Below are 21470 nucleotides of genomic sequence, written 5' to 3' on the forward strand. Positions count from 1 at the left end.
AGTGAGGAATTACACAGGCGTCAAAATAAAAAAAAAATGCTCCAATCATATTGGAAAAATATATCACATTATTTGCCTGATCATAAAGATTTCAAAAAGGTCTAGTTTGGACCATCTGAGTGAACGTTCTGGAGTTAAAATGGGGACAGGAGGTCAATTGCAGTTTGTACAGGGGTCAAAGGTTAAAGTTGCTCCTTTTCTTCTTTTGGATTCATAAATGAAATAGATTTGACCGTGTTGCATGTTTGGTTTCTAAAAGTCAAACAAGGTTGACATTCATTAGTGTCTTTGACCTATGACCTATGTTAGTGTTTGCTAGAAGAAATTTAAGCACAGTCTATTTTTCCAAAACACAAGTGCATGTTTTTGGATGTGGGAGGAAGCCGAAGCATCCAGACGGAACCCACACAAACATGCAAATGTGTATAAAAAGAAATCACTAAGTTGACCCCAAGCATTTAAACTCATCTACTTTCACTACTTCTACTCCTTGTAACTGCACTATTCCACTGGACTCCCTCCCATTCACACATGGACTCATTCTGACTTTCATTCCCCTTCTCTCCAGAGCATGCCTCCACCTCTCCAGGCTAGACTCAGTCTGCTCTCTACTCCCACTACAGATCACAATGTCATCTGCAAACATCATAGTCCAATGGGGACTCCTGTCTGATCTCAACCGTCAACCTGTCCATCACCACTGCAAACAAGAAAGGTCTCAGAGCTGATCCTTGGTATAATCCTTTTGTTGTGGCTCATGAATGCTTGTACAGCAAACATCATTAATGACTGTAAAACAAGAACTATGTGCACACATTTGTATTTATTTTGGATCTTCTTGAATCACCTACAGGGTCAAAATTATACATACAGCATCAAATCTATACATACATTCACCTACATCTTTTAAGAAGTGGCGCTGAAGGTTCTGCAGTGTCTTCTAATGTGTCGAGGCCTATTAACTTACCGTTAGTGATCATGATGAACAATAACGGGTAGTTTAGCGTTACCATTTGACTGAGCAGCCATCAACTAGAAATTGCTGGACCACCAGCAACACTCTCCACAGTGAAGCGAGTTTCACATCACCAAGAGCTGAGAGACAGAAGTCCCTGCTCCAAAACCAACACCTTCCAGCCAGACTGACATTTTCAGCTGATGAGCCTTATACGGTCAGACGAGGCGTAGATTGAGGTGTTTGGCCACAATGACAAGAGGTACGTTTAGAGGAGTGAAGGTGAGGCTTTCAAACCCGAATGAACGTGAATATTTAATCTAATACAAACCCCACCACTTTTGTAAAAAAAAAAAAAAAAAAAAAAAAAACTTACTTTTTGAACCCGTTTCCCCGGGATTTAAACCAGGGGTGGCCAAGTTCGGTCCTCAAGAGCCACATTCCTGATACTCTTAGTTGTCTCCCTGCTCCAACACACCTGAATCCAATGAAAGACTCGTTAAAAGTCTGCTAATGAGTCTTTCATTGGATTCAGGTCAGGAAGGTGGCTCTTGAGGACCGATCTTGGCCACCCCTGGTTTAAAGGTTATTTTAACAGTTGCTGACTGGGAGGCGTATGGACACGCCCTTTCGTGTTAATTGGTCCTGAGAGCTGTCAGTGACAAACGGAGGCGTATGGACACGCCTCTTTATGTTAATTACTCTTGACTCGCCCTCTGCTAAACTTGGCTGAAGAAGTTGATAAAGTGGGCGTGGCTACACCCCGTCTTCCGGGTTTTCCTGCAGTCGGTTCCACCTTTCCAGGGCATTATCGATCGTCCCCCGCTGTGTCGTTACCGATCGATCAATAAGCTTTTGCGAAGATGATGCGACCGCTGACGGATGACGAAAGACGGAAGCAGATCAGCGTCCGCGGCATCGCCGGAGTCGGAGATGTGGCGGAGGTGAAGCGGACCTTCAACCGGCACCTGCACTTCACGCTGGTCAAGGACCGGAACGTGGCCACGCCGCGGGACTACTACTTCGCTTTGGCCCACACGGTCCGGGACCACGTGGTGGGCCGCTGGATCCGGACCCAGCAGTACTACTACGAGAAGGACCCCAAGGTAGAAACCGACGAACTCCGCCGGAAAACAATCGGTTTAAAGTTCGAGTGTTTGTCTGCCAACCTGTAAAAATCATAAATCTGAAGCTGAGACGGTTCACGGATCTTCAGGATCCGAGCTTCAATTCGGTTTAGACTAAATCCTACTAACTTGGCTTTAACTAACGGTAACCACCAAACTAAGCTCAGCTGAAGTGCTCGAAACCCGTCCGGTTATTATTATTCACCGGCGGAAAAACTCCGTCTTTAAAAAATTAGGTTTGGTTCCTTGTTCATTACCGAATTTAGCTGAAACGTTTTAATTTGCCAAATCGAACAAAACTTACTTAAAACCCTGATAAAAGACAGGTCTTAAGGTCTTAAGCCCAACGCTTAACCACTAGACCATCACCTCCCCCTAATAAGAATAAGATGTTCCAACATCTAACCTCAAATCTTTTTTATTCCCAGAGATTAGAGCAGCTTCACTTCTGGACCTTTTCAAGAACATCTTTCACTGTTTGCAGGTGTGGAGACTGAAGCTGCTCGGGTTTAGAATGAAATCAGAACAGTCAAATCAAAGCTTTCTTTCACTTTGTCAGACATCCCGTTTGCTTTTGCAGCCGCTTTGGTGACCTCTTTAGAAAAGACAAACTGATGTCTTTCTCCTCCTGTACAGATTTGAACAGTTGACCATCCATCTGAGATTTCTGCTGCTAAAATATAAAACAAAAACTTCATATTTTTCATTTATTTTACTTTTTTTTCTGCTTTAAATCCTAGCAGCCGTTCAGACGACCATAACTGTCAATTGTCCAGGTTTCTGTGGATGTAACAATGATCCACCAGGGACCAAAACTAGATTTAAAAGAAAATACTTGGCTGTAATCATAGGAGGTAAATCCTGAATAAAAAGCACTGGCCCTATGACCGACCTCTGAGGGACACCAATGCTGACTTAGTTTTGGGAGTAAAAAAGTTAAAGTTGATAAGGTTGGCAGAATAAGAGCAGATCTTGTTAAAGTGTTTTGAACTGTAACTGCATTAGAAGCTGTTGACTTTGACTCAATGAGCGGCCTGGTGGGTTAGCGGATAGCACTGATGCCTCACAGCAAGAAGGTCGTGGGGTCACTTCCTGTCCTTCCTGTGAGTTTGCATGTTCTCCCGTGTCTGTTTCTTCTCACTGTCAAAAACATGCTTCTTCAGGGTCTGCCCCTTACTCTGCCCCTGAGCAAGGCAGCACCTCTACATCTGGAGTTGTGCACCAGACTGTGGCTGCACACTGCCTCTAGTGATTGGACTGTGTTTAACTATATGTACAATGAGTCGTCGTCTTCTTCTTCCATCGAGTTGAATCAGTACCCCTCAAAGAAAACACTTTAAATTACCATCTGTGTCATAATTGTGTCCTTCTTAATGTCTAAGTTCACTGCATCAAAGGGAAGCCATCATCATAGGTTTTCTTCCCAGCTGCAAGGATTTTCAAACGTGCGCTGCTCCTTCTAGAACATCATATAGTTCTATATTTACTGCTCTACCATGAAGAGCATCCTCACATGCTGCCTCTGGACGTGGTTTACCAGCTGCACGGGGCCAAACAGGAAGGAGCTCCAGAGAAGGTCACTGGGTGCCCTCTACCCACACTGGGGGACCTTCATGGCTCTGACTGTCTCAGGAGAGCCAAGACCATCCTAAAGGGCTCGTCTCACCCTGGACACTCTCTGTTTGAGCTGCTGTCATCAGGCAGATGGTACAGAACCATTAAAACAAGAACAAATAGACAGAAAAACAGTTTCTACCCAACTGCTCTTAGAGCTTTGAATGGAACCAAACAGCCAGGTCACATGACACACTTGGAATGAGGGCGATATTTATTTATTTATGTGCAGTATCTACAGTTTTATACACAGTTTTCTCTTTTTTATCTGCAATCTCTTTTTTGCTACTACATTGTTATATTTTTTTTTATTTGCTCTCTCAACACGCCTCTTTCATTCAGTTAAATTTTCTTTTCTTGTCCAGATCTTTAACGTCTACGTGTGGTTTTGCATCTTATCTTTCATTGTACTAGTTACAATGGCAAAGACTCTGAATCTGAATATTTGATCATTTTTTCCACAAGTCTTACAAACTTGGGAAGTCACTCACTGGCCTATAATTTCCTGCCCCCCTTAAATAATAGGTGTCAGAAGAACTTTTTTTTCCAGATTCCAGTTGATTTGCAGATATTTGAAGATTGTATGAAAATGTGACAGAGAGGAAAATATATTTGCTCGGCCGTTTCCTGTAACACTCTTGGATGTACTTCATTTGGATCCAAAACCTTATGTTAATTTATTTTTAAAAATAACTTACATACAATAAATGTACTGGACACGAGCCGGTTAAAGTTAAAGCTGTACAGCCTCTGGGTTTTTAAGATTTAATTCATGAAAAGAATTTTCTTTGGCACCACTATAATTGTATTTCTTATTTAAATAAAAGATTCAGGGTATGATTTTGCCATTATGATCAAAATTCATTGTCTAGAAAAAAAATCTAGTGCGTCGTCCTCGTAGAGCACAAACCTCCACCAACACGAGTTTCTAATTCGATTAGATTAGCAACATCGTCCCCCGTTGGACGTTGTTGTCTTGTTTTGCCTCTACTGGTGGTTGGCTCTCACTGCGGTATTGTATCACTTCCTGTTCCGGAGCACAGCGGTGTTTTTCTGTATCTGTTAGCTGTTTAATCTGCGCAGTTAGATTGATCTAGTTAACTAGATAATGATTTGTTTCACAGTGTAATCTTCACGTGCCTTAACTAAAGCACTCCTTCTGCTGAATCACCTCTAAATTATTTACACATTATTCACTTTGTGTGTTTTTAGGAATCCACTAGCTTAGCACAGCTACTAGCTCTTAGCCGATTTAGCATGGCGGCTTCTCCTGTCTCTCCCGCACTTTTCTGCTCTGGGTGTGAAATGTTTAGTTATTCCTCGGCCTCCTTTAGCAGTAATGGTACTTGTAATTAAGTGTAGCTTATTCGTAGCTTTGGAGGCCAGGCTGGGCGAATTGGAGACTCGGCTCCGCACCGTGGAAAATTCTACAGCTAGCCAGGCTCCTGTAGTCGGTGCAGACCAAGGTAGCTTAGCCGCCGTTAGTTCCCTTCCAGCAGATCCCGAGCAGCCGGGAAAGCAGGCCGACTGGGTGACTGTGAGGAGGAAGCGTAGCCCTAAACAGAAGCCCCGTGTACACCGCCAACCCATTCACATTTCTAACCGTTTTTCCCCACTCGGCGACACACCCACTGAGGAACAAACTCTGGTTATTGGCGACTCTGTTTTGAGAAATGTGAAGTTAGCGACACCAGCAACCATAGTCAATTGTCTTCCGGGGACCAGAGCAGGCGACATTGAAGGAAATTTGAAACTGCTGGCTAAGGCTAAGCTTAAATTTGGTAAGATTGTAATTCACGTCGGCAGTAATGACACCCGGTTACGCCAATCGGAGGTCACTAAAATTAACATTGAATCGGTGTGTAACTTTGCAAAAACAATGTCGGACTCTGTAGTTTTCTCTGGGCCCCTCCCCAATCGGACCGGGAGTGACATGTTTAGCCGCATGTTCTCCCTGAATTGCTGGCTGTCTGAGTGGTGTCCAAAAAATGAGGTGGGCTTCATAGATAATTGGCAAAGCTTCTGGGGAAAACCTGGTCTTGTTAGGAGAGACGGCATCCATCCCACTTTGGATGGAGCAGCTCTCATTTCTAGAAATCTGGCCAATTTTCTTAAATCCTCCAAACCGTGACTATCCAGGGTTGGGACCAGGAAGCAGAGTTGTAGTCTTACACACCTCTCTGCAGCTTCTCTCCCCCTGCCATCCCCTCATTACCCCATCCCCGTAGAGACGGTGCCTGCTCCCAGACCACCAATAACCAGCAAAAATCTATTTAAGCATAAAAATTCAAAAAGAAAAAATAATATAGCACCTTCAACTGCACCACAGACTAAAACAGTTAAATGTGGTCTATTAAACATTAGGTTTCTCTCTTCTAAGTCCCTGTTGGTAAATGATATAATAATTGATCAACATATTGATTTATTTTGCCTTACAGAACCCTGGTTACAGCAGGATGAATATGTTAGTTTAAATGAGTCAACACCCCCGAGTCACACTAACTGTCAGAATGCTCGTAGCACGGGCCGAGGCAGAGGATTAGCAGCAATCTTCCATTCCAGCTTATTAATTAATCAAAAACCCAGACAGAGCTTTAATTCATTTGAAAGCTTGACTCTTAGTCTTGTCTATCCAAATTGGAAGTCCCAAAAACCAGTTTTATTTGTTATTATCTATCGTCCACCTGGTCGTTACTGAGAGTTTCTCTGTGAATTTTCAGACCTTTTGTCTGACTTAGTGCTTAGCTCAGATAAGATAATTATAGTGGGCGATTTTAACATCCACACAGATGCTGAGAATGACAGCCTCAACACTGCATTTAATCTATTATTAGACTCTATTGGCTTTGCTCAAAATGTAAATGAGTCCACCCACCACTTTAATCATATCTTAGATCTTGTTCTGACTTATGGTATGGAAATTGAAGACTTAACAGTATTCCCTGAAAACTCCCTTCTGTCTGATCATTTCTTAATAACATTTACATTTACTCTGATGGACTACCCTGCAGTGGGGAATAAGTTTCATTACACTAGAAGTCTTTCAGAAAGCGCTGTAACTAGGTTTAAGGATATGATTCCTTCTTTGTTCTCTAATGCCATATACCAACACAGTGCAGAGTAGCTACCTAAACTCTGTAAGTGAGATAGATTATCTCGTCAATAGTTTTACATCCTCATTGAAGACAACTTTGGATGCTGTAGCTCCTCTGAAAAAGACAGCTTTAAATCAGAAGTGCCTGACTCCGTGGTATAACCCACAAACTCGCAGCTTAAAGCAAATAACCCGTAAGTTGGAGAGGAAATGGCGTCTCACTAATTTAGATCTTCACTTAGCCTGGAAAAAGAGTCTGTTGCTCTATAAAAAAGCCCTCCATAAAGCTAGGACATCTTACTACTCATCACTAATTGAAGAAAATAAGAACAACCCCAGGTTTCTTTTCAGCACTGTAGCCAGGCTGACAGAGTCAGAGCTCTATTGAGCCGAGTATTCCTTTAACTTTAACTAGTAATGACTTCATGACTTTCTTTGCTAATAAAATTTTAACTATTAAAGAAAAAATTACTCATAACCATCCCAAAGACGTATCGTTATCTTTGGCTGCTTTCAGTGATGCCGGTATTTGGTTAGACTCTTTCTCTCCGATTGTTCTGAGTTATTTTCATTAGTTACTTCCTCCAAACCATCAACATGTCTATTAGACCCCATTCCTACCAGGCTGCTCAAGGAAGCCCTACCATTAATTAATGCTTCGATCTTAAATATGATCAGTCTATCTTTATTAGTTGGCTATGTACCACAGGCTTTTAAGGTGGCAGTAATTAAACCATTACTTAAAAAGCCATCACTTGACCCAGCTATCTTAGCTAATTATAGGCCAATCTCCAACCTTCCTTTTCTCTCACAAATTCTTGAAAGGGTAGTTGTAAAACAGCTAACTGATCATCTGCAGAGGAATGGTCTATTTGAAGAGTTTCAGTCAGGTTTTAGAATTCATCATAGTACAGAAACAGCGTTAGTGAAGGTTACAAATGATCTTCTTATGGCCTCAGACAGTGGACTCATCTCTGTGCTTGTTCTGTTAGACCTCAGTGCTCCTTTTGATACTGTTGACCATAAAATTTTATTACAGAGATTAGAGCATGCCATAGGTATTAAAGGCACTGCGCTGCGGTGGTTTGAATCATATTTATCTAATAGATTACAATTTGTTCATGTAAATGGGGAATCTTCTTCACAGACTAAGGTTAATTATGGAGTTCTACAAGGTTCTGTGCTAGGACCAATTTTATTCACTTTATACATGCTTCCCTTAGGCAGTATTATTAGATGGTATTGCTTAAATTTTCATTGTTACGCAGATGATACCCAGCTTTATCTATCCATGAAGCCAGAGGACACACACCAATTAGCTAAACTGCAGGATTGTCTTACAGACATAAAGACATGGATGACCTCTAATTTCCTGCTTTTAAACTCAGATAAAACTGAAGTTATTGTACTTGGCCCCACAAATCTTAGAAACATGGTGTCTAACCAGATCCTTACTCTGGATGGCATTATCCTGACCTCTAGTAATACTGTGAGAAATCTTGGAGTCATTTTTGATCAGGATATGTCCTTCAATGCGCATATTAAGCAAATATGTAGGACTGCTTTTTTACATTTGCGCAATATCTCTAAAATTAGAAAGGTCTTTTCTCAGAGTGATGCTGAAAAACTAATTCATGCATTTATTTCCTCTAGGCTGGACTATTGTAATTCATTATTATCAGGTTGTCCTAAAAGTTCCCTGAAAAGCCTTCAGTTAATTCAAAATGCTGCAGCTAGAGTACTGACAGGGACTAGAAGGAGAGAGCATATCTCACCCATATTGGCCTCTCTTCATTGGCTTCCTGTTAATTCTAGAATAGAATTCAAAATTCTTCTTCTTACTTATAAGGTTTTGAATAATCAGGTCCCATCTTATCTTAGGGACCTCATAGTACCATATCACCCCAATAGAGCGCTTCGCTCTCAGACTGCAGGCTTACTTGTAGTTCCTAGGGTTTGTAAGAGTAGAATGGGAGGCAGAGCCTTCAGCTTTCAGGCTCCTCTCCTGTGGAACCAGCTCCCAATTCAGATCAGGGAGACAGACACCCTCTCTACTTTTAAGATTAGGCTTAAAACTTTCCTTTTTGCTAAAGCTTATAGTTAGGGCTGGATCAGGTGACCCTGAACCATCCCTTAGTTATGCTGCTATAGACTTAGACTGCTGGGGGGTTCCCATGATGCACTGAGTGTTTCTTTCTCTTTTTGCTCTGTATGCACCACTCTGCATTTAATGATTAGTGATCGATCTCTGCTCCCCTCCACAGCATGTCTTTTTCCTGGTTCTCTCCCTCAGCCCCAACCAGTCCCAGCAGAAGACTGCCCCTCCCTGAGCCTGGTTCTGCTGGAGGTTTCTTCCTGTTAAAAGGGAGTTTTTCCTTCCCGCTGTCGCCAAGTGCTTGCTCACAGGGGGTCGTTTTGAACATTGGGGTTTTACATAATTATTGTATGGCCTTGCCTTACAATATAAAGCGCCTTGGGGCAACTGTTTGTTGTGATTTGGCGCTATATAAATAAAATTGATTTGATTTAATTCCACAAATTTTACCTTGAAAAAAAATGTCAAAGTTCTGTTAGAAGTAACTTTTCATAAACTAAATTAGATGTGATCAAATGTCAGGAGGATGTATTTAGTTCATGCACTTGAAACAGCGTTTTTTTTTCTGGTCTTGTTGGGTTTTTGTTTTTTTTTTCTCAACATTTTTTTGTTTCTGAATAATAATTTTCACAGAACTGTGATGTACAGTTTTTTGTTTGTTTTTTTTGGCATTTGGTTTGGGACTGATAACTGGCATAAAACTGGTAAATCCATAACAAAAAAAATGAGTGATTGAGGCACTTTTGATTGAGATATAATGTGAAAAATATCAAATGGGATTTTCAATGTTAAATTCAAATGTCCACAAAATCCACAATCTGGGTCAGATCCAGATCAAACATTGTTACTCAATAAAGGATACGTTCCTACATAACACTCTCAAATAGAGGTGATGGAGGCTGTGGATTCCTACAAGTACCTCAGGCTGTGGCTGGACAGCAAACTGGACTGGACGACCCACATCAACCACCTGGACAGGAAGGACAGAGCAGCCTGGACTTCCTGAGGAGGTTGCGGTCATTTAACATCTGCAGGAAACTCCTGTGGATGTTCTACCAGTCCATAGTAGCCAGCATCGTCTTTTACAGCGTGGTGCGCTGGGGGGGGCACGTCCAAGAAGGACACATCCAGGCTGGACAAACTGATAAGGTGGGCTGGCTCTGTGGTTGGTATGAAGCTGGACTCTCTGGTGACTGTGGCAGAGAAGAGAACACTGGACAAACTGCTGGACATTATGGATGATGTCAGTCAGCCTCTGCACACCGTCATCAGCAACCAGAGGAGCCTCTTCAGCCACAGACTACTGCTTCCCAAGTACAGGACCAACAGACTGAGAAACTCCTTTGTCCCTCAGGTCCATCAGACTGAACAACTCCTCACTGAGGGGGAGGAGGAGGAACAGGAAGACAGAGGACGGGAAGGAGAGGAACAGTAGTAGCCAGTAAACCAGGATTGATCAGTATGTCTGGTATTTATATTGCAAATTGTTTTATTTTTTACTTTTGATACTCTGTGTGCTTCTTACCCTGTGTGCTGCTGTACAATGCTGCTGGAACCTCAGTTTCCCTGAGGGAGTCTTCCCAAGGAATGAATAAAGTTCTGTCTAATCTAAATATGAAAGAAATGTGATATTTTTGACAGTTATGATTTTTTGAAAATTCGCTCAGTGTTAAAGATGGGAATTTTTAAAGATTTTTCCTGTCTTTAAGGTTTGACCTATGACCTTGAAAATTGTATCAATTCTTGCCTATTGGGATTTAAGTCTTCAGTAAAAATTTCATAATGATATCAAATCAATTTTATTTATATAGCGCCAAATCACAACAAACAGTTGCCCCAAGGCGCTTTATATTGTAAGGCAAAGCCATACAATAATTACAGAAAAACCCCAACGGTCAAAACGACCCCCTGTGAACAAGCACTTGGCTACAGTGGGAAGGAAAAACTCCCTTTTAACAGGAAGAAACCTCCAGCAGAACCAGGCTCAGGGAGGGGCAGTCTTCTGCTGGGACTGGTTTTGGCTGAGGGAGAGAACCAGGAAAAAGACATGCTGTGGAGGGGAGCAGAGATCAATCACTAATGATTAAATGCAGAGTGGTGCATACAGAGCAAAAAGAGAAAGAAACACTCAGTGCATCATGGGAACCCCCCAGCAGTCTACGTCTATAGCAGCATAACTAAGGGATGAAAACATGTGGATTACAGACTGTTCAGAGACAGACAGGAAAACAGAACCACCTCCCACTTCATTAGTGGAGGTAATTAATCCCCCTGAAGGGAAGAAATTGAAGCGATCAGATGCTCTGACCTACATCTGGTAGAGACATCATGGTTCACATGGGGGGGTTCCCCTTAATTTGCATGAGGGATGCTGGGAAGCACACAGCAACAGCCAATCAGAGTACAGAAAGGCTGCATGATGTCAAACAAAACAATCCAAGATGGTGGCAAACACTCTGAAATACCGTATTTCTGTATAAATCTCATGTTTCTCATATAATTTGTAAAAGTTAGCAAGAAATAAACACTTCTGAATCTAAAAACACTGTTTTTGTAACCAAATAAGACCTATGAAGTCATTTACAGACATGTTCTGGATGTTGGCGTTCATGGCAGTGTGAGTACCCGTCACACAAGTGGGTCAGTTCAAAGGTAATTTCAGCACCTCCTGCGGTCCGTCTGCATGATGGCGTTAATGGGAAAATAAAATATTCCTTCTTGAATTTGTTCTTGTCATTAAACTGTTACAGAAATAAACTGAGGTTCTAAAGTTTGGATTTCAGCAGAAACATCTTAGGAAGTTCTGCAGCACCAAACCCCTGTTAAATCATCTGACTCAGCTGAGATGATGACGTTAATAACTCCGCCCCAAACTAGAGTCCCTTGATAGAGAGCGGCGCCAACTCAGAACACGGCGCCATTTTGGTTCCAACTGCACTGAACTACTGAATGAACTTTTTTTTTAATCATTTAACCGCATACAGCAACACATCCAGCTACAGGTGCTATCAAAATAAATATAAAAATAGTTAAACTATCAAATTTACATAAATTTCCAATTTATGATGACTTATTTAATTAATTTAAAGCCTGATTTATGCAGCAGCAGCTCTGTAACTCTGTGTCATAAAATGACGTGTGTGACGGTTTTAAAGTTCTCCGTCTCTGGATTTTGCTTCATTCTGGATTAATTTGACCCTCAACAAGTTTTTCTTTCTACAATCACCTGCAAATCAAAGGTAAACTGGACATTTTCCTCTTTTACAGACTTTGTGCTGTAAGTTTGCAGACTTTTCTGATCAGTTTATAATCAGTGTGCACACTGTAAAAACTGTTATAATATGATGTCAGATGAAGGTGTAAAAGCAGAAAAGTGTCAAATCACAGCTGTTTGTGTCTGATTTAACAGGTGCACGTCAGACTGCAGGTCAGAGTCTGAACACGGTGTGAAAAAAATAAATGGTCGGACTTTTAATCACAGAAATGCCTCCGGTCCCACGTGTTCGGGGATTTTAATGGAAATACGAGGTCTGTCAATAAAGTAACGGTCCTTTTTATTTTTTTCAAAAACTATATGGATTTCATTCATATGTTTTTACGTCAGACATGCTTGAACCCTCGTGCGCATGCGTGAGTTTTTCCACGCCTGTCGGTGACGTCATTCGCCTGTGAGCACTCCTTGTGGGAGGAGTCGTCCGGCCCCTCGTCGGAATTCCTTTGTCTGAGAAGTTGCTGAGAGACTGGCGCTTTGTTTGATCAAGATTTTTTCTAAACCTGTGAGACACATCGAAGTGGACACGGTTCGAAAAATTAAGCTGGTTTTCAGTGAAAATTTTAACGGCTGATGAGAGATTTTGAGGTGATACTGTCGCTTTAAGGACTTCCCACGGAGCGAGACATCGCACAGCGCTCTCAGCCGCCGTCGTCAGCCTGTTTCAAGCTGAAAACCTCCACATTTCAGGCTCTATTGATCCAGGACGTCGTGAGAGAACAGAGAAGTTTCAGAAGAAGTCGGTTTCAGCATTTTATCCGCATATTCCACTGTTAAAGGAGATTTTTTTTTAATGAAAGACGTGCGGACGGGTCCGCGCATCGGGACGCAGCCGCCGCGACACAGCGCCACAGGAAAAACACCTCTGTTGAAAGCCTTAAGGACAAGTTGGAACATGTCCTGCCTGTTAAACAATTTCTCATATACTCACTCCACTGAAAGCCATCAAAAGCCGCCTGGATTTTACAAATGGTTATCAACACAGAGGTGTTTTTCCTGTGCCGCCGCACCGCGTCGGCTGCGTCCTGACGCGCGGATCCGTCCGCACGTCTTTCATTAAAAAAGTCTCCTTTAACAGTGGAATATCCGGATAAAATGCTGAAACCGACTTCTTCTGAAACTTCTCTGTTCTCTCACGACGTCCTGGATCAGTAGAGCCTGAAATGTGGAGGTTTTCAGCTTGAACAGGCTGACGGCGGCGGCTGAGAGCGCTGAGCGACGTCTCGCACCGTGAAAAGTCCTTAAAGCGACAGAATCACCTCAAAATCTCTCATCAGCCGTTAAAATTTTCACTGAAAACCAGCTTAATTTTTCGAACCGTGTCCACTTCGATGTGTCTCACAGGTTTAGAAAAAATTTTGATCAAACAAAGCGCCAGTCTCTCAGCAACTTCTCAGACAAAGGAATTCCGACGAGGGGCTGGACGACTCCTCCCACAAGGAGTGCTCACAGGCGAATGACGTCACCGACAGGCGTGGAAAAACTCACGCATGCGCACGAGGGTTCAAGCATGTCTGACGTAAAAACATATGAATGAAATCCATATAGTTTTTGAAAAAAATAAAAAGGACCGTTACTTTATTGACAGCCCTCGTACATTGTGATCAGACGGGACATTTTATCTGATGTGAGTGAAAATCCGTTGTCTAAAATCCGTTATACGTGGTGTTTATTTCATGGAAAACAATACAAAATCTTTGGGACTTTTTTGTCCGGTGACTATGAATATCTGGTTTATTCGATGACGGTTTAGGTGAGTTTTACTGGACATGGGACTGAACAATAAATTTACCTCAAAACTTTGAAGTCACTTCCATCCCACATGGCCGACTTTATTTTCCTAAATGTTTCTTCTGTTCAGATCTGAAGTGAATCTGTACATCTTGAAGCCCTTGTTGTCTATTTGTGCCTCCAAATGCACAACAAATTTTTTTTTTTAGAAAGGTTCTGGTTCTGAACGTGTTTGAAATTTAGCAACAAAATGAACAAACAAGCTTGAAGCATCTTGTTCATATGTTGAAAATGTTTTTTTAAAAGATGAAAATTAGAACTTTTTATTGAGAATTTTTTTTCAATCTTATTTTTTTCCTCAGCTGTTATGTTTTCGCATGTTACAAATCCAGGCCGAGCTTCGGGTCAGTACCGTGTGCTCACAGCTGCTCTTGTCTTTTCACAGAGGGTTTATTATCTGTCTCTGGAGTTCTACATGGGCAGAACCTTGCAGAACACCATGGTGAACCTGGGCCTGAAGAACGCCTGTGACGAGGCCATCTACCAGGTACCACACAGGGCCGGAAACCCACATCCCCGCACACTGAACCACCTCGCATCCACAAAATCACAGATCCCACACACGGAGCCGCCTTAATTTCAATTTATTTCAATTTATTTTCATTTATAAAGCACCAAATCACAACAGCGTTGCCTCAAAGCGCTTCACACAGGTAAGGTCTAACCTTACCAACCCCCAGAACAACAGTGGTAAGAAAAAACTCCCTCTGAGGAAGAAACCTCAACCAGACCAGACTCAAAGGGGTGACCCTCTGCTTGGGCCATGATACAGACACAAATTACAGAATAATTCACAGAACAACTATACAAGAAATGCTGTTGGCGCACAGGACAGGAGGATCGCCAACACAAATACAACTCCCATCTCTGGATGGAGCTGCACCTTAAACAGAGAAAAAAAAAAAAGTCAGGCATCAGAAAGACAAGAAATACAGTATAATTTGTCAGCATTAAACAACAAGAAAAACAGAGAAATACTAAGGTGATCACCGGCCGCTAGCCCTAAACTTCACTAAAAGACCCAGAATTTAGGTAAAGTTGAGGCCGTGGCACGCTCCAATTACTAATAAATGAATTAAAAGCGTAAAACAAAACTGTACCAGTATGCTAGCCACATGAAAGGGAAAATAAGTGCGTCTTAAGTCTGAACTTGAAAGTCTCCACAGAATCTGACTGTTTTATTGATGCAGGGAGATCATTCCACAGAACAGGGGCACGATAAGAGAAAGCTCTGTGACCCGCAGACTTCTTATTCACCTTAGGGACACAAAGTAGTCCTGCACCCTGAGAACGTAAAGCCCGGGCCAGTATGTAAGGTTTAATTAGGTCAGCTAGGTAGGGAGGTGCCAGTCCATAAATAATTTTATAGGTTAGTAGCAGAACCTTAAAATCTGATCTCACTGGGACAGGAAGCCAGTGAAGAGACGCCAAAATGGGTGTAATGTGGTCAAACTTTCTGCTTCCTGTCAAAAGTCTGGCTGCAGCATTTTGAACCAATTGGAGAGCCCTAATGCTGGACTGCGGTAAACCAGAAAATAGAACATTGCAGTAGTCAATCAATCAATCAATCAACTTTTTTCTTATATAGCGCCAAATCACAACAAACAGTTGCCCCAAGGCGCTCCATATTGTAAGGCAAGGCCATACAATAATTATGAAAAACCCCAACGGTCAAAACGACCCCCTATGAGCAAGCACTTGGCCACAGTGGGAAGGAAAAACTCCCTTTTAACAGGAAGAAACCTCCAGCAGAACCAGGCTCAGGGAGGGGCAGTCTTCTGCTGAGACTGGTTGGGGCTGAGGGAAAGAACCAGGAAAAAGACATGCCGAGAAGGGGGGCAGAGATCGATCACTAATGATTAAATGCAGAGTGATGCATACGGAGCAAAAAGAGAAAGAAACAGTGCATCATGGGAACACCCCACAGTCTACGTCTAAAGCAACATAACCAAGGGATGGTTCAGGGTCACCCGATCCAGCCCTAACTATAAGCCTTAGCGAAAAGGAAAGTTTTAAGCCTAATCTTAAAAGTAGAGAGGGTATCTGTCTCCCTGATCTGAATTGGGAGCTGGTTCCACAGGAGAGGAGCCTGAAAGCTGAAGGCTCTGCCTCCCATTCTACTCTTACAAACCCTAGGAACTACAAGTAAGCCCGCAGTCTGAGAGCGAAGCGCTCTAATGGGGTAATATGGTACTACGAGGTCCCTAAGATAAGATGGGACCTGATTATTCAAAACCTTATAAGTAAGAAGAAGAATTTTAAATTCTATTCTAGAATTAACAGGAAGCCAATGAAGAGAGGCCAACACGGGTGAGATATGCTCTCTCCTGCTAGTCCCCGTCAGTACTCTAGCTGCAGCATTTTGAATTAACTGAAGGCTTTTTAGGGAACTTTTAGGACAACCTGATAATAATGAATTACAATAGTTCAGCCTAGAGGAAATAAATGCATGAATTAGTTTTTCAGCATCACTCTGAGACAAGACCTTTCTGATTTTAGAGATATTGCGTAAATGCAAAAAGGCAGTCCTACATATTTGTTTAATATGCGCTTTGAATGACATATCCTGATCAAAAATGACTCCAAGATTTCTCACAGTATTACTAGAGGTCAGGGTAATGCCATCCAGAGTAACGATCTGGTTAGACACCATGCTTCTAAGATTTGTGGGGCCAAGTACAATAACTTCAGTTTTATCTGAGTTTAAAAGCAGGAAATTAGAGGTCATCCATGTCTTTATGTCTGTAAGACAATCCTGCAGTTTAGCTAATTGGTGTGTATCCTCTGGCTTCATGGATAGATAAAGCTGGGTATCATCTGCGTAACAATGAAAATTTAAGCAATACTGTCTAATAATACTGCCTAAGGGAAGCATGTATAAAGTGAATAAAATTGGTCCTAGCACAGAACCTTGTGGAACTCCATAATTAACTTTAGTCTGTGAAGAAGATTCCCCATTTACATGAACAAACTGTAATCTATTAGACAAATATGATTCAAACCACCGCAGCGCAGTGCCTTTAATACCTATGACATGCTCTAATCTCTGTAATAAAATTTTATGGTCAACAGTATCAAAAGCAGCACTGAGGTCCAACAGAACAAGCACAGAGATAAGTCCACTGTCCGAAGCCATAAGAAGATCATTTGTAACCTTCACTAATGCTGTTTCTGTACTATGATGAATTCTAAAACCTGACTGAAACTCTTCAAATAGACCATTCCTCTGCAGGTGATCAGTTAGCTGTTTTACAACTACCCTCTCAAGAATCTTTGAGAGAAAAGGAAGGTTGGAGATTGGCCTATAATTAGCTAAGATAGCTGGGTCAAGTGATGGCTTTTTAAGTAATGGTTTAATTACTGCCACCTTAAAGGCCTGTGGTACATAACCAACTAACAAAGATAGATTGATCATATTTAAGATTGAAGCATTAAATAATGGTAGGACTTCCTTGAGCAGCCTGGCAGGAATGGGGTCTAATAAACATGTTGATGGTTTGGATGAAGTAACTAATGAAAATAACTCAGACAGAACAATCGGAGAGAAAGAGTCTAACCAAATACCGGCATCACTGAAAGCAGCCAAAGATAACGATACATCTTTGGGATGGTTATGAGTAATTTTTTCTCTAATAGTCAAAATTTTGTTAGCAAAGAAAGTCATGAAGTCATTACTAGTTAAAGTTAATGGAATACTCAGCTCAATAGAGCTCTGACTCTTTGTCAGCCTGGCTACAGTGCTGAAAAGAAACCTGGGGTTGTTCTTATTTTCTTCAATTAGTGATGAGTAGAAAGATGTCCTAGCTTTACGGAGGGCTTTTTTATAGAGCAACAAACTCTTTTTCCAGGCTAAGTGAAGATCTTCTAAATTAGTGAGACGCCATTTCCTCTCCAACTTACGGGTTATCTGCTTTAAGCTACGAGTTTGTGAGTTATACCACGGAGTCAGACACTTCTGATTTAAAGCTCTCTTTTTCAGAGGAGCTACAGCATCCAAAGTTGTCTTCAATGAGGATGTAAAACTATTGACGAGATACTCTAACTACCTTACAGAGTTTAGGTTGCTACTCTGCTCTGTGTTGGTATATGACATTAGAGAACATAAAGAAGGAATCATATCCTTAAACCTAGTTACAGCGCTTTCTGAAAGACTTCTAGTGTAATGAAACTTATTCCCCACTGCAGGGTAGTCCATCAGAGTAAATGTAAATGTTATTAAAAAATGATCAGACAGAAGGGAGTTTTCAGGGAATACTGTTAAGTCTTCTATTTCCATACCATAAGTCAGAACAAGATCTAAAATATGATTAAAGTGGTGGGTGGACTCATTTACTTTTTGAGCAAAGCCAATAGAGTCTAATAATAGATTAAATGCAGTGTTGAGGCTGTCATTCTCAGCATCTGTGTGGATGTTAAAATCGCCCACTATAATTATCTTATCTGAGCTAAGCACTAAGTCAGACAAAAGGTCTGAAAATTCACAGAGAAACTCACAGTAACGACCAGGTGGACGATAGATAATAACAAATAAAACTGGTTTTTGGGACTTCCAATTTGGATGGACAAGACTAAGAGACAAGTTTTCAAATGAATTAAAGCTCTGTCTAGGTTTTTGATTAATTAATAAGCTGGAATGGAAGATTGCTGCTAATCCTCTGCCTCGGCCCGTGCTACGAGCATTCTGACAGTTAGTGTGACTCGGGGGTGTTGACTCATTTAAACTAACATATTCATCCTGCTGTAACCAGGTTTCTGTTAGGCAGAATAAATCAATACGTTGATCAATTATTATATCATTTACCAACAGGGACTTAGAAGAGAGAGACCTAATGTTTAATAGACCACATTTAACTGTTTTAGTCTGTGGTGCAGTTGAAGGTGCTATATTTTTTCTTTTTGAATTTTTATGCTTAAATAGATTTTTGCTGGTTATTGGTAGTCTGGGAGCAGGCACCGTCTCTACGGGGATGGGGTAATGAGGGGGTGGCAGGGGGAGAGAAGCCGCAGAGAGGTGTATAAGACCACAGCTCTGCCTCCTGGTCCCAACGCTAGACAGTCACAGTTTGGAGGATCCAAAAAAATTGGCCAGATTTCTAGAAATGAGAGCTGCTCCCTCTAAAGTGGGATGGATGCCGTCTCTCCTAACAAGACCAGGTTTTCCCCAGAAGCTTTGCCAATTATCTATGAAGCCCACCTCATTTTTTGGACACCACTCAGACAGCCAGCAATTCAAGGAGAACATGCGGCTAAACATGTCACTCCCGGTCTGATTGGGGAGGGGCCCAGAGAAAACAACAGAGTCCGACATTGTTTTTGCAAAGTTACACACCGATTTAATGTTAATTTTAGTGACCTCCGATTGGCGTAACCGAGTGTCATTACTGCCGACGTGAATTACAATCTTACCAAATTTACGCTTAGCCTTAGCCAGCAATTTCAAATGTCCTTCGATGTCGCCTGCTCTGGCCCCTGGAAGACAATTGACAATGGTTGCTGGTGTCGCTAACTTCACATTTCTCAAAACAGAGTCGCCAATAACCAGAGTTTGATCCTCGGCGAGTGTATCGTCGAGTGGGGAAAAACGGTTAGAGATGTGAACGGGTTGACGGTGTACACGGGGCTTCTGTTTAGGGCTACGCTTCCTCCTCACAGTCACCCAGTCAGCCTGCTTTCCCGACTGCACGGGATCTGCCAGGGGGGAACTAACGGCGGCTAAGCTACCTTGGTCCGCACCGACTACAGGGGCCTGGCTAGCTGTAGAATTTTCCACGGTGCGGAGCCGAGCCTCCAATTCGCCCAGCCTGGCCTCCAAAGCTACGAATAAGCTGCACTTATTACAAGTACCGTTACTGCTAAAGGAGGCCGAGGAATAACTAAACATTTCACACCCAGAGCAGAAAAGTGCGGGAGAGACAGGAGAAGCCGCCATGCTAAACCGGCTAAGAGCTAGTAGCTGCTCTAAGCTAGCGGATTCCCAAAAACACACAAAGTGAATAATGTGCAAATAATCCAGAGGTGATTCAGCAGAAGGAGTGCCCCAATCAAGGCACCAAACAGGCCATGAAGCAGCACAGGCAACGCACGACAACAGCGAACGCACGACAACGGTGCTAAAATAAAATAAAAATAAAAAAATTAAAACGAAAGCGTTAGCAAGCTAGTTAGCTTGCCAACGCTAATGAAAGTTAGCTGATAAAAGTGCTCCGTCGCGATGTTTCGACCGTTAGAGGTCTTCCTTAGGCTTTGGAGCACAGTAAAAAAGTTAAAAAAAGTAAAAAGGTAAAAAAGTAAAAAAGTCTTGAAAAAGACTGTTAGTTCAAGTCCAAAGCAGCAGGTAGCAGTCTCTGTGTAAACAGCCCCAACAGAGAGCCAAAATTCTGATGCAATCTCACTCCGAAGACCAAGTCAGCAAAGTCCACCAATCTAGAAGAGATAAATGCATGGATCAGAGTCTCAGCATCAGCCATAGACAGGATGGGACGAATCTTTGCTATATTTCGCAGGTGGAAGAAAGCAGTCCTAGTAACATTTGTAATGTGGAGGTCAAAGTACAACGAAGGATCAAAAAGTACCCCAAGGTTCCTCACTTTGTCAGTGTGATGTATGACACACGAGCCTAGGCTAAGCGTTAACTGGTCAAACTGATGCCGATGTCTCACTGGACCAAGAACCATCATTTCAGTCTTATCAGAGTTTAAAAGTAGGAAGTTTCTAGACATCCAGCTGCTCACTGCTGCAAGGCAATCTTCTAAGGATTTTATGTGAACGAGATGACCAGCAGTTATCGGCATGTATAACTGAGTATCATCTGCATAGCAGTGAAAGGTAATCCCATAACGCCGCAATATGTGCCCAAGGGGTGCTATATAAAGGGAGAAAAGCAGGGGGCCTAAGACAGACCCCTGTGGAACCCCAAATTTCATGTCACTAAGGTTAGAGGTAGTGTTACTGTACAAAACGCAGTGAGAACGACTGGTCAAGTATGACGTCAGCCATGCAAGGGCACTCCCAGTAATCCCAAAGTGATTTTCCAGCCTATCAAGTAGAATATGATGATCCACGGTATCAAATGCAGCACTGAGCTCTAACAGCAACAGAACCGTAGTGGTGCCCGAATCCATTGTAAGCAGAAGATCATTCACCACTTTAGTGAGAGCCGTCTCTGTGGAATGATACTTTCTAAAAGCAGACTGCAGTGGCTCAAAGAGATTATTCTCAGTAAGATAGTCGACGAGCTGCCGTGACACCACTTTTTCTAGAATTTTAGAGAAAAATGATAGATTTGATATCGGGCGATAGTTTTTCAATACACTAGGGTTAAGATTAGGTTTCTTAAGTAATGGTTTAATCACTGTAGATTTGAAACATTTAGGAACAGATCCAGAAGTTAAGGAAAGATTAATAATTTCCAGCACAGTCGGCCCAAGAGTGGACCACAGGTCCTTAAACAGTTTTGTTGGTATAGGATCAAATAAACAGGTTGTGCTTTTTGTTGACATTGAGTTTTGTCAGCATGCCTAGTG

At 42.0% G+C, this 21470-nt stretch overlaps 1 protein-coding gene across 1 annotated transcript in view; it reads left to right on the plus strand.

Annotated features, from left to right (window-relative positions):
- Positions 1–1709: 1709 nt before the first annotated feature.
- The window catches only part of pygb (phosphorylase, glycogen; brain), a 74643-nt gene continuing 54882 nt past the window's right edge, over positions 1710–21470 (plus strand). The window contains exons 1-2 of the mRNA XM_034185726.1: positions 1710–2061; positions 14333–14434. Coding sequence (XP_034041617.1) covers positions 1819–2061; positions 14333–14434 — 345 coding nt within the window. The 5' untranslated portion in view covers positions 1710–1818. The remainder of the gene's footprint in view (positions 2062–14332; positions 14435–21470) is intronic.

This window comes from Thalassophryne amazonica, chromosome 13 (genome assembly GCF_902500255.1).
Source record: "Thalassophryne amazonica chromosome 13, fThaAma1.1, whole genome shotgun sequence".
Classification (NCBI taxonomy): domain Eukaryota; kingdom Metazoa; phylum Chordata; class Actinopteri; order Batrachoidiformes; family Batrachoididae; genus Thalassophryne; species Thalassophryne amazonica.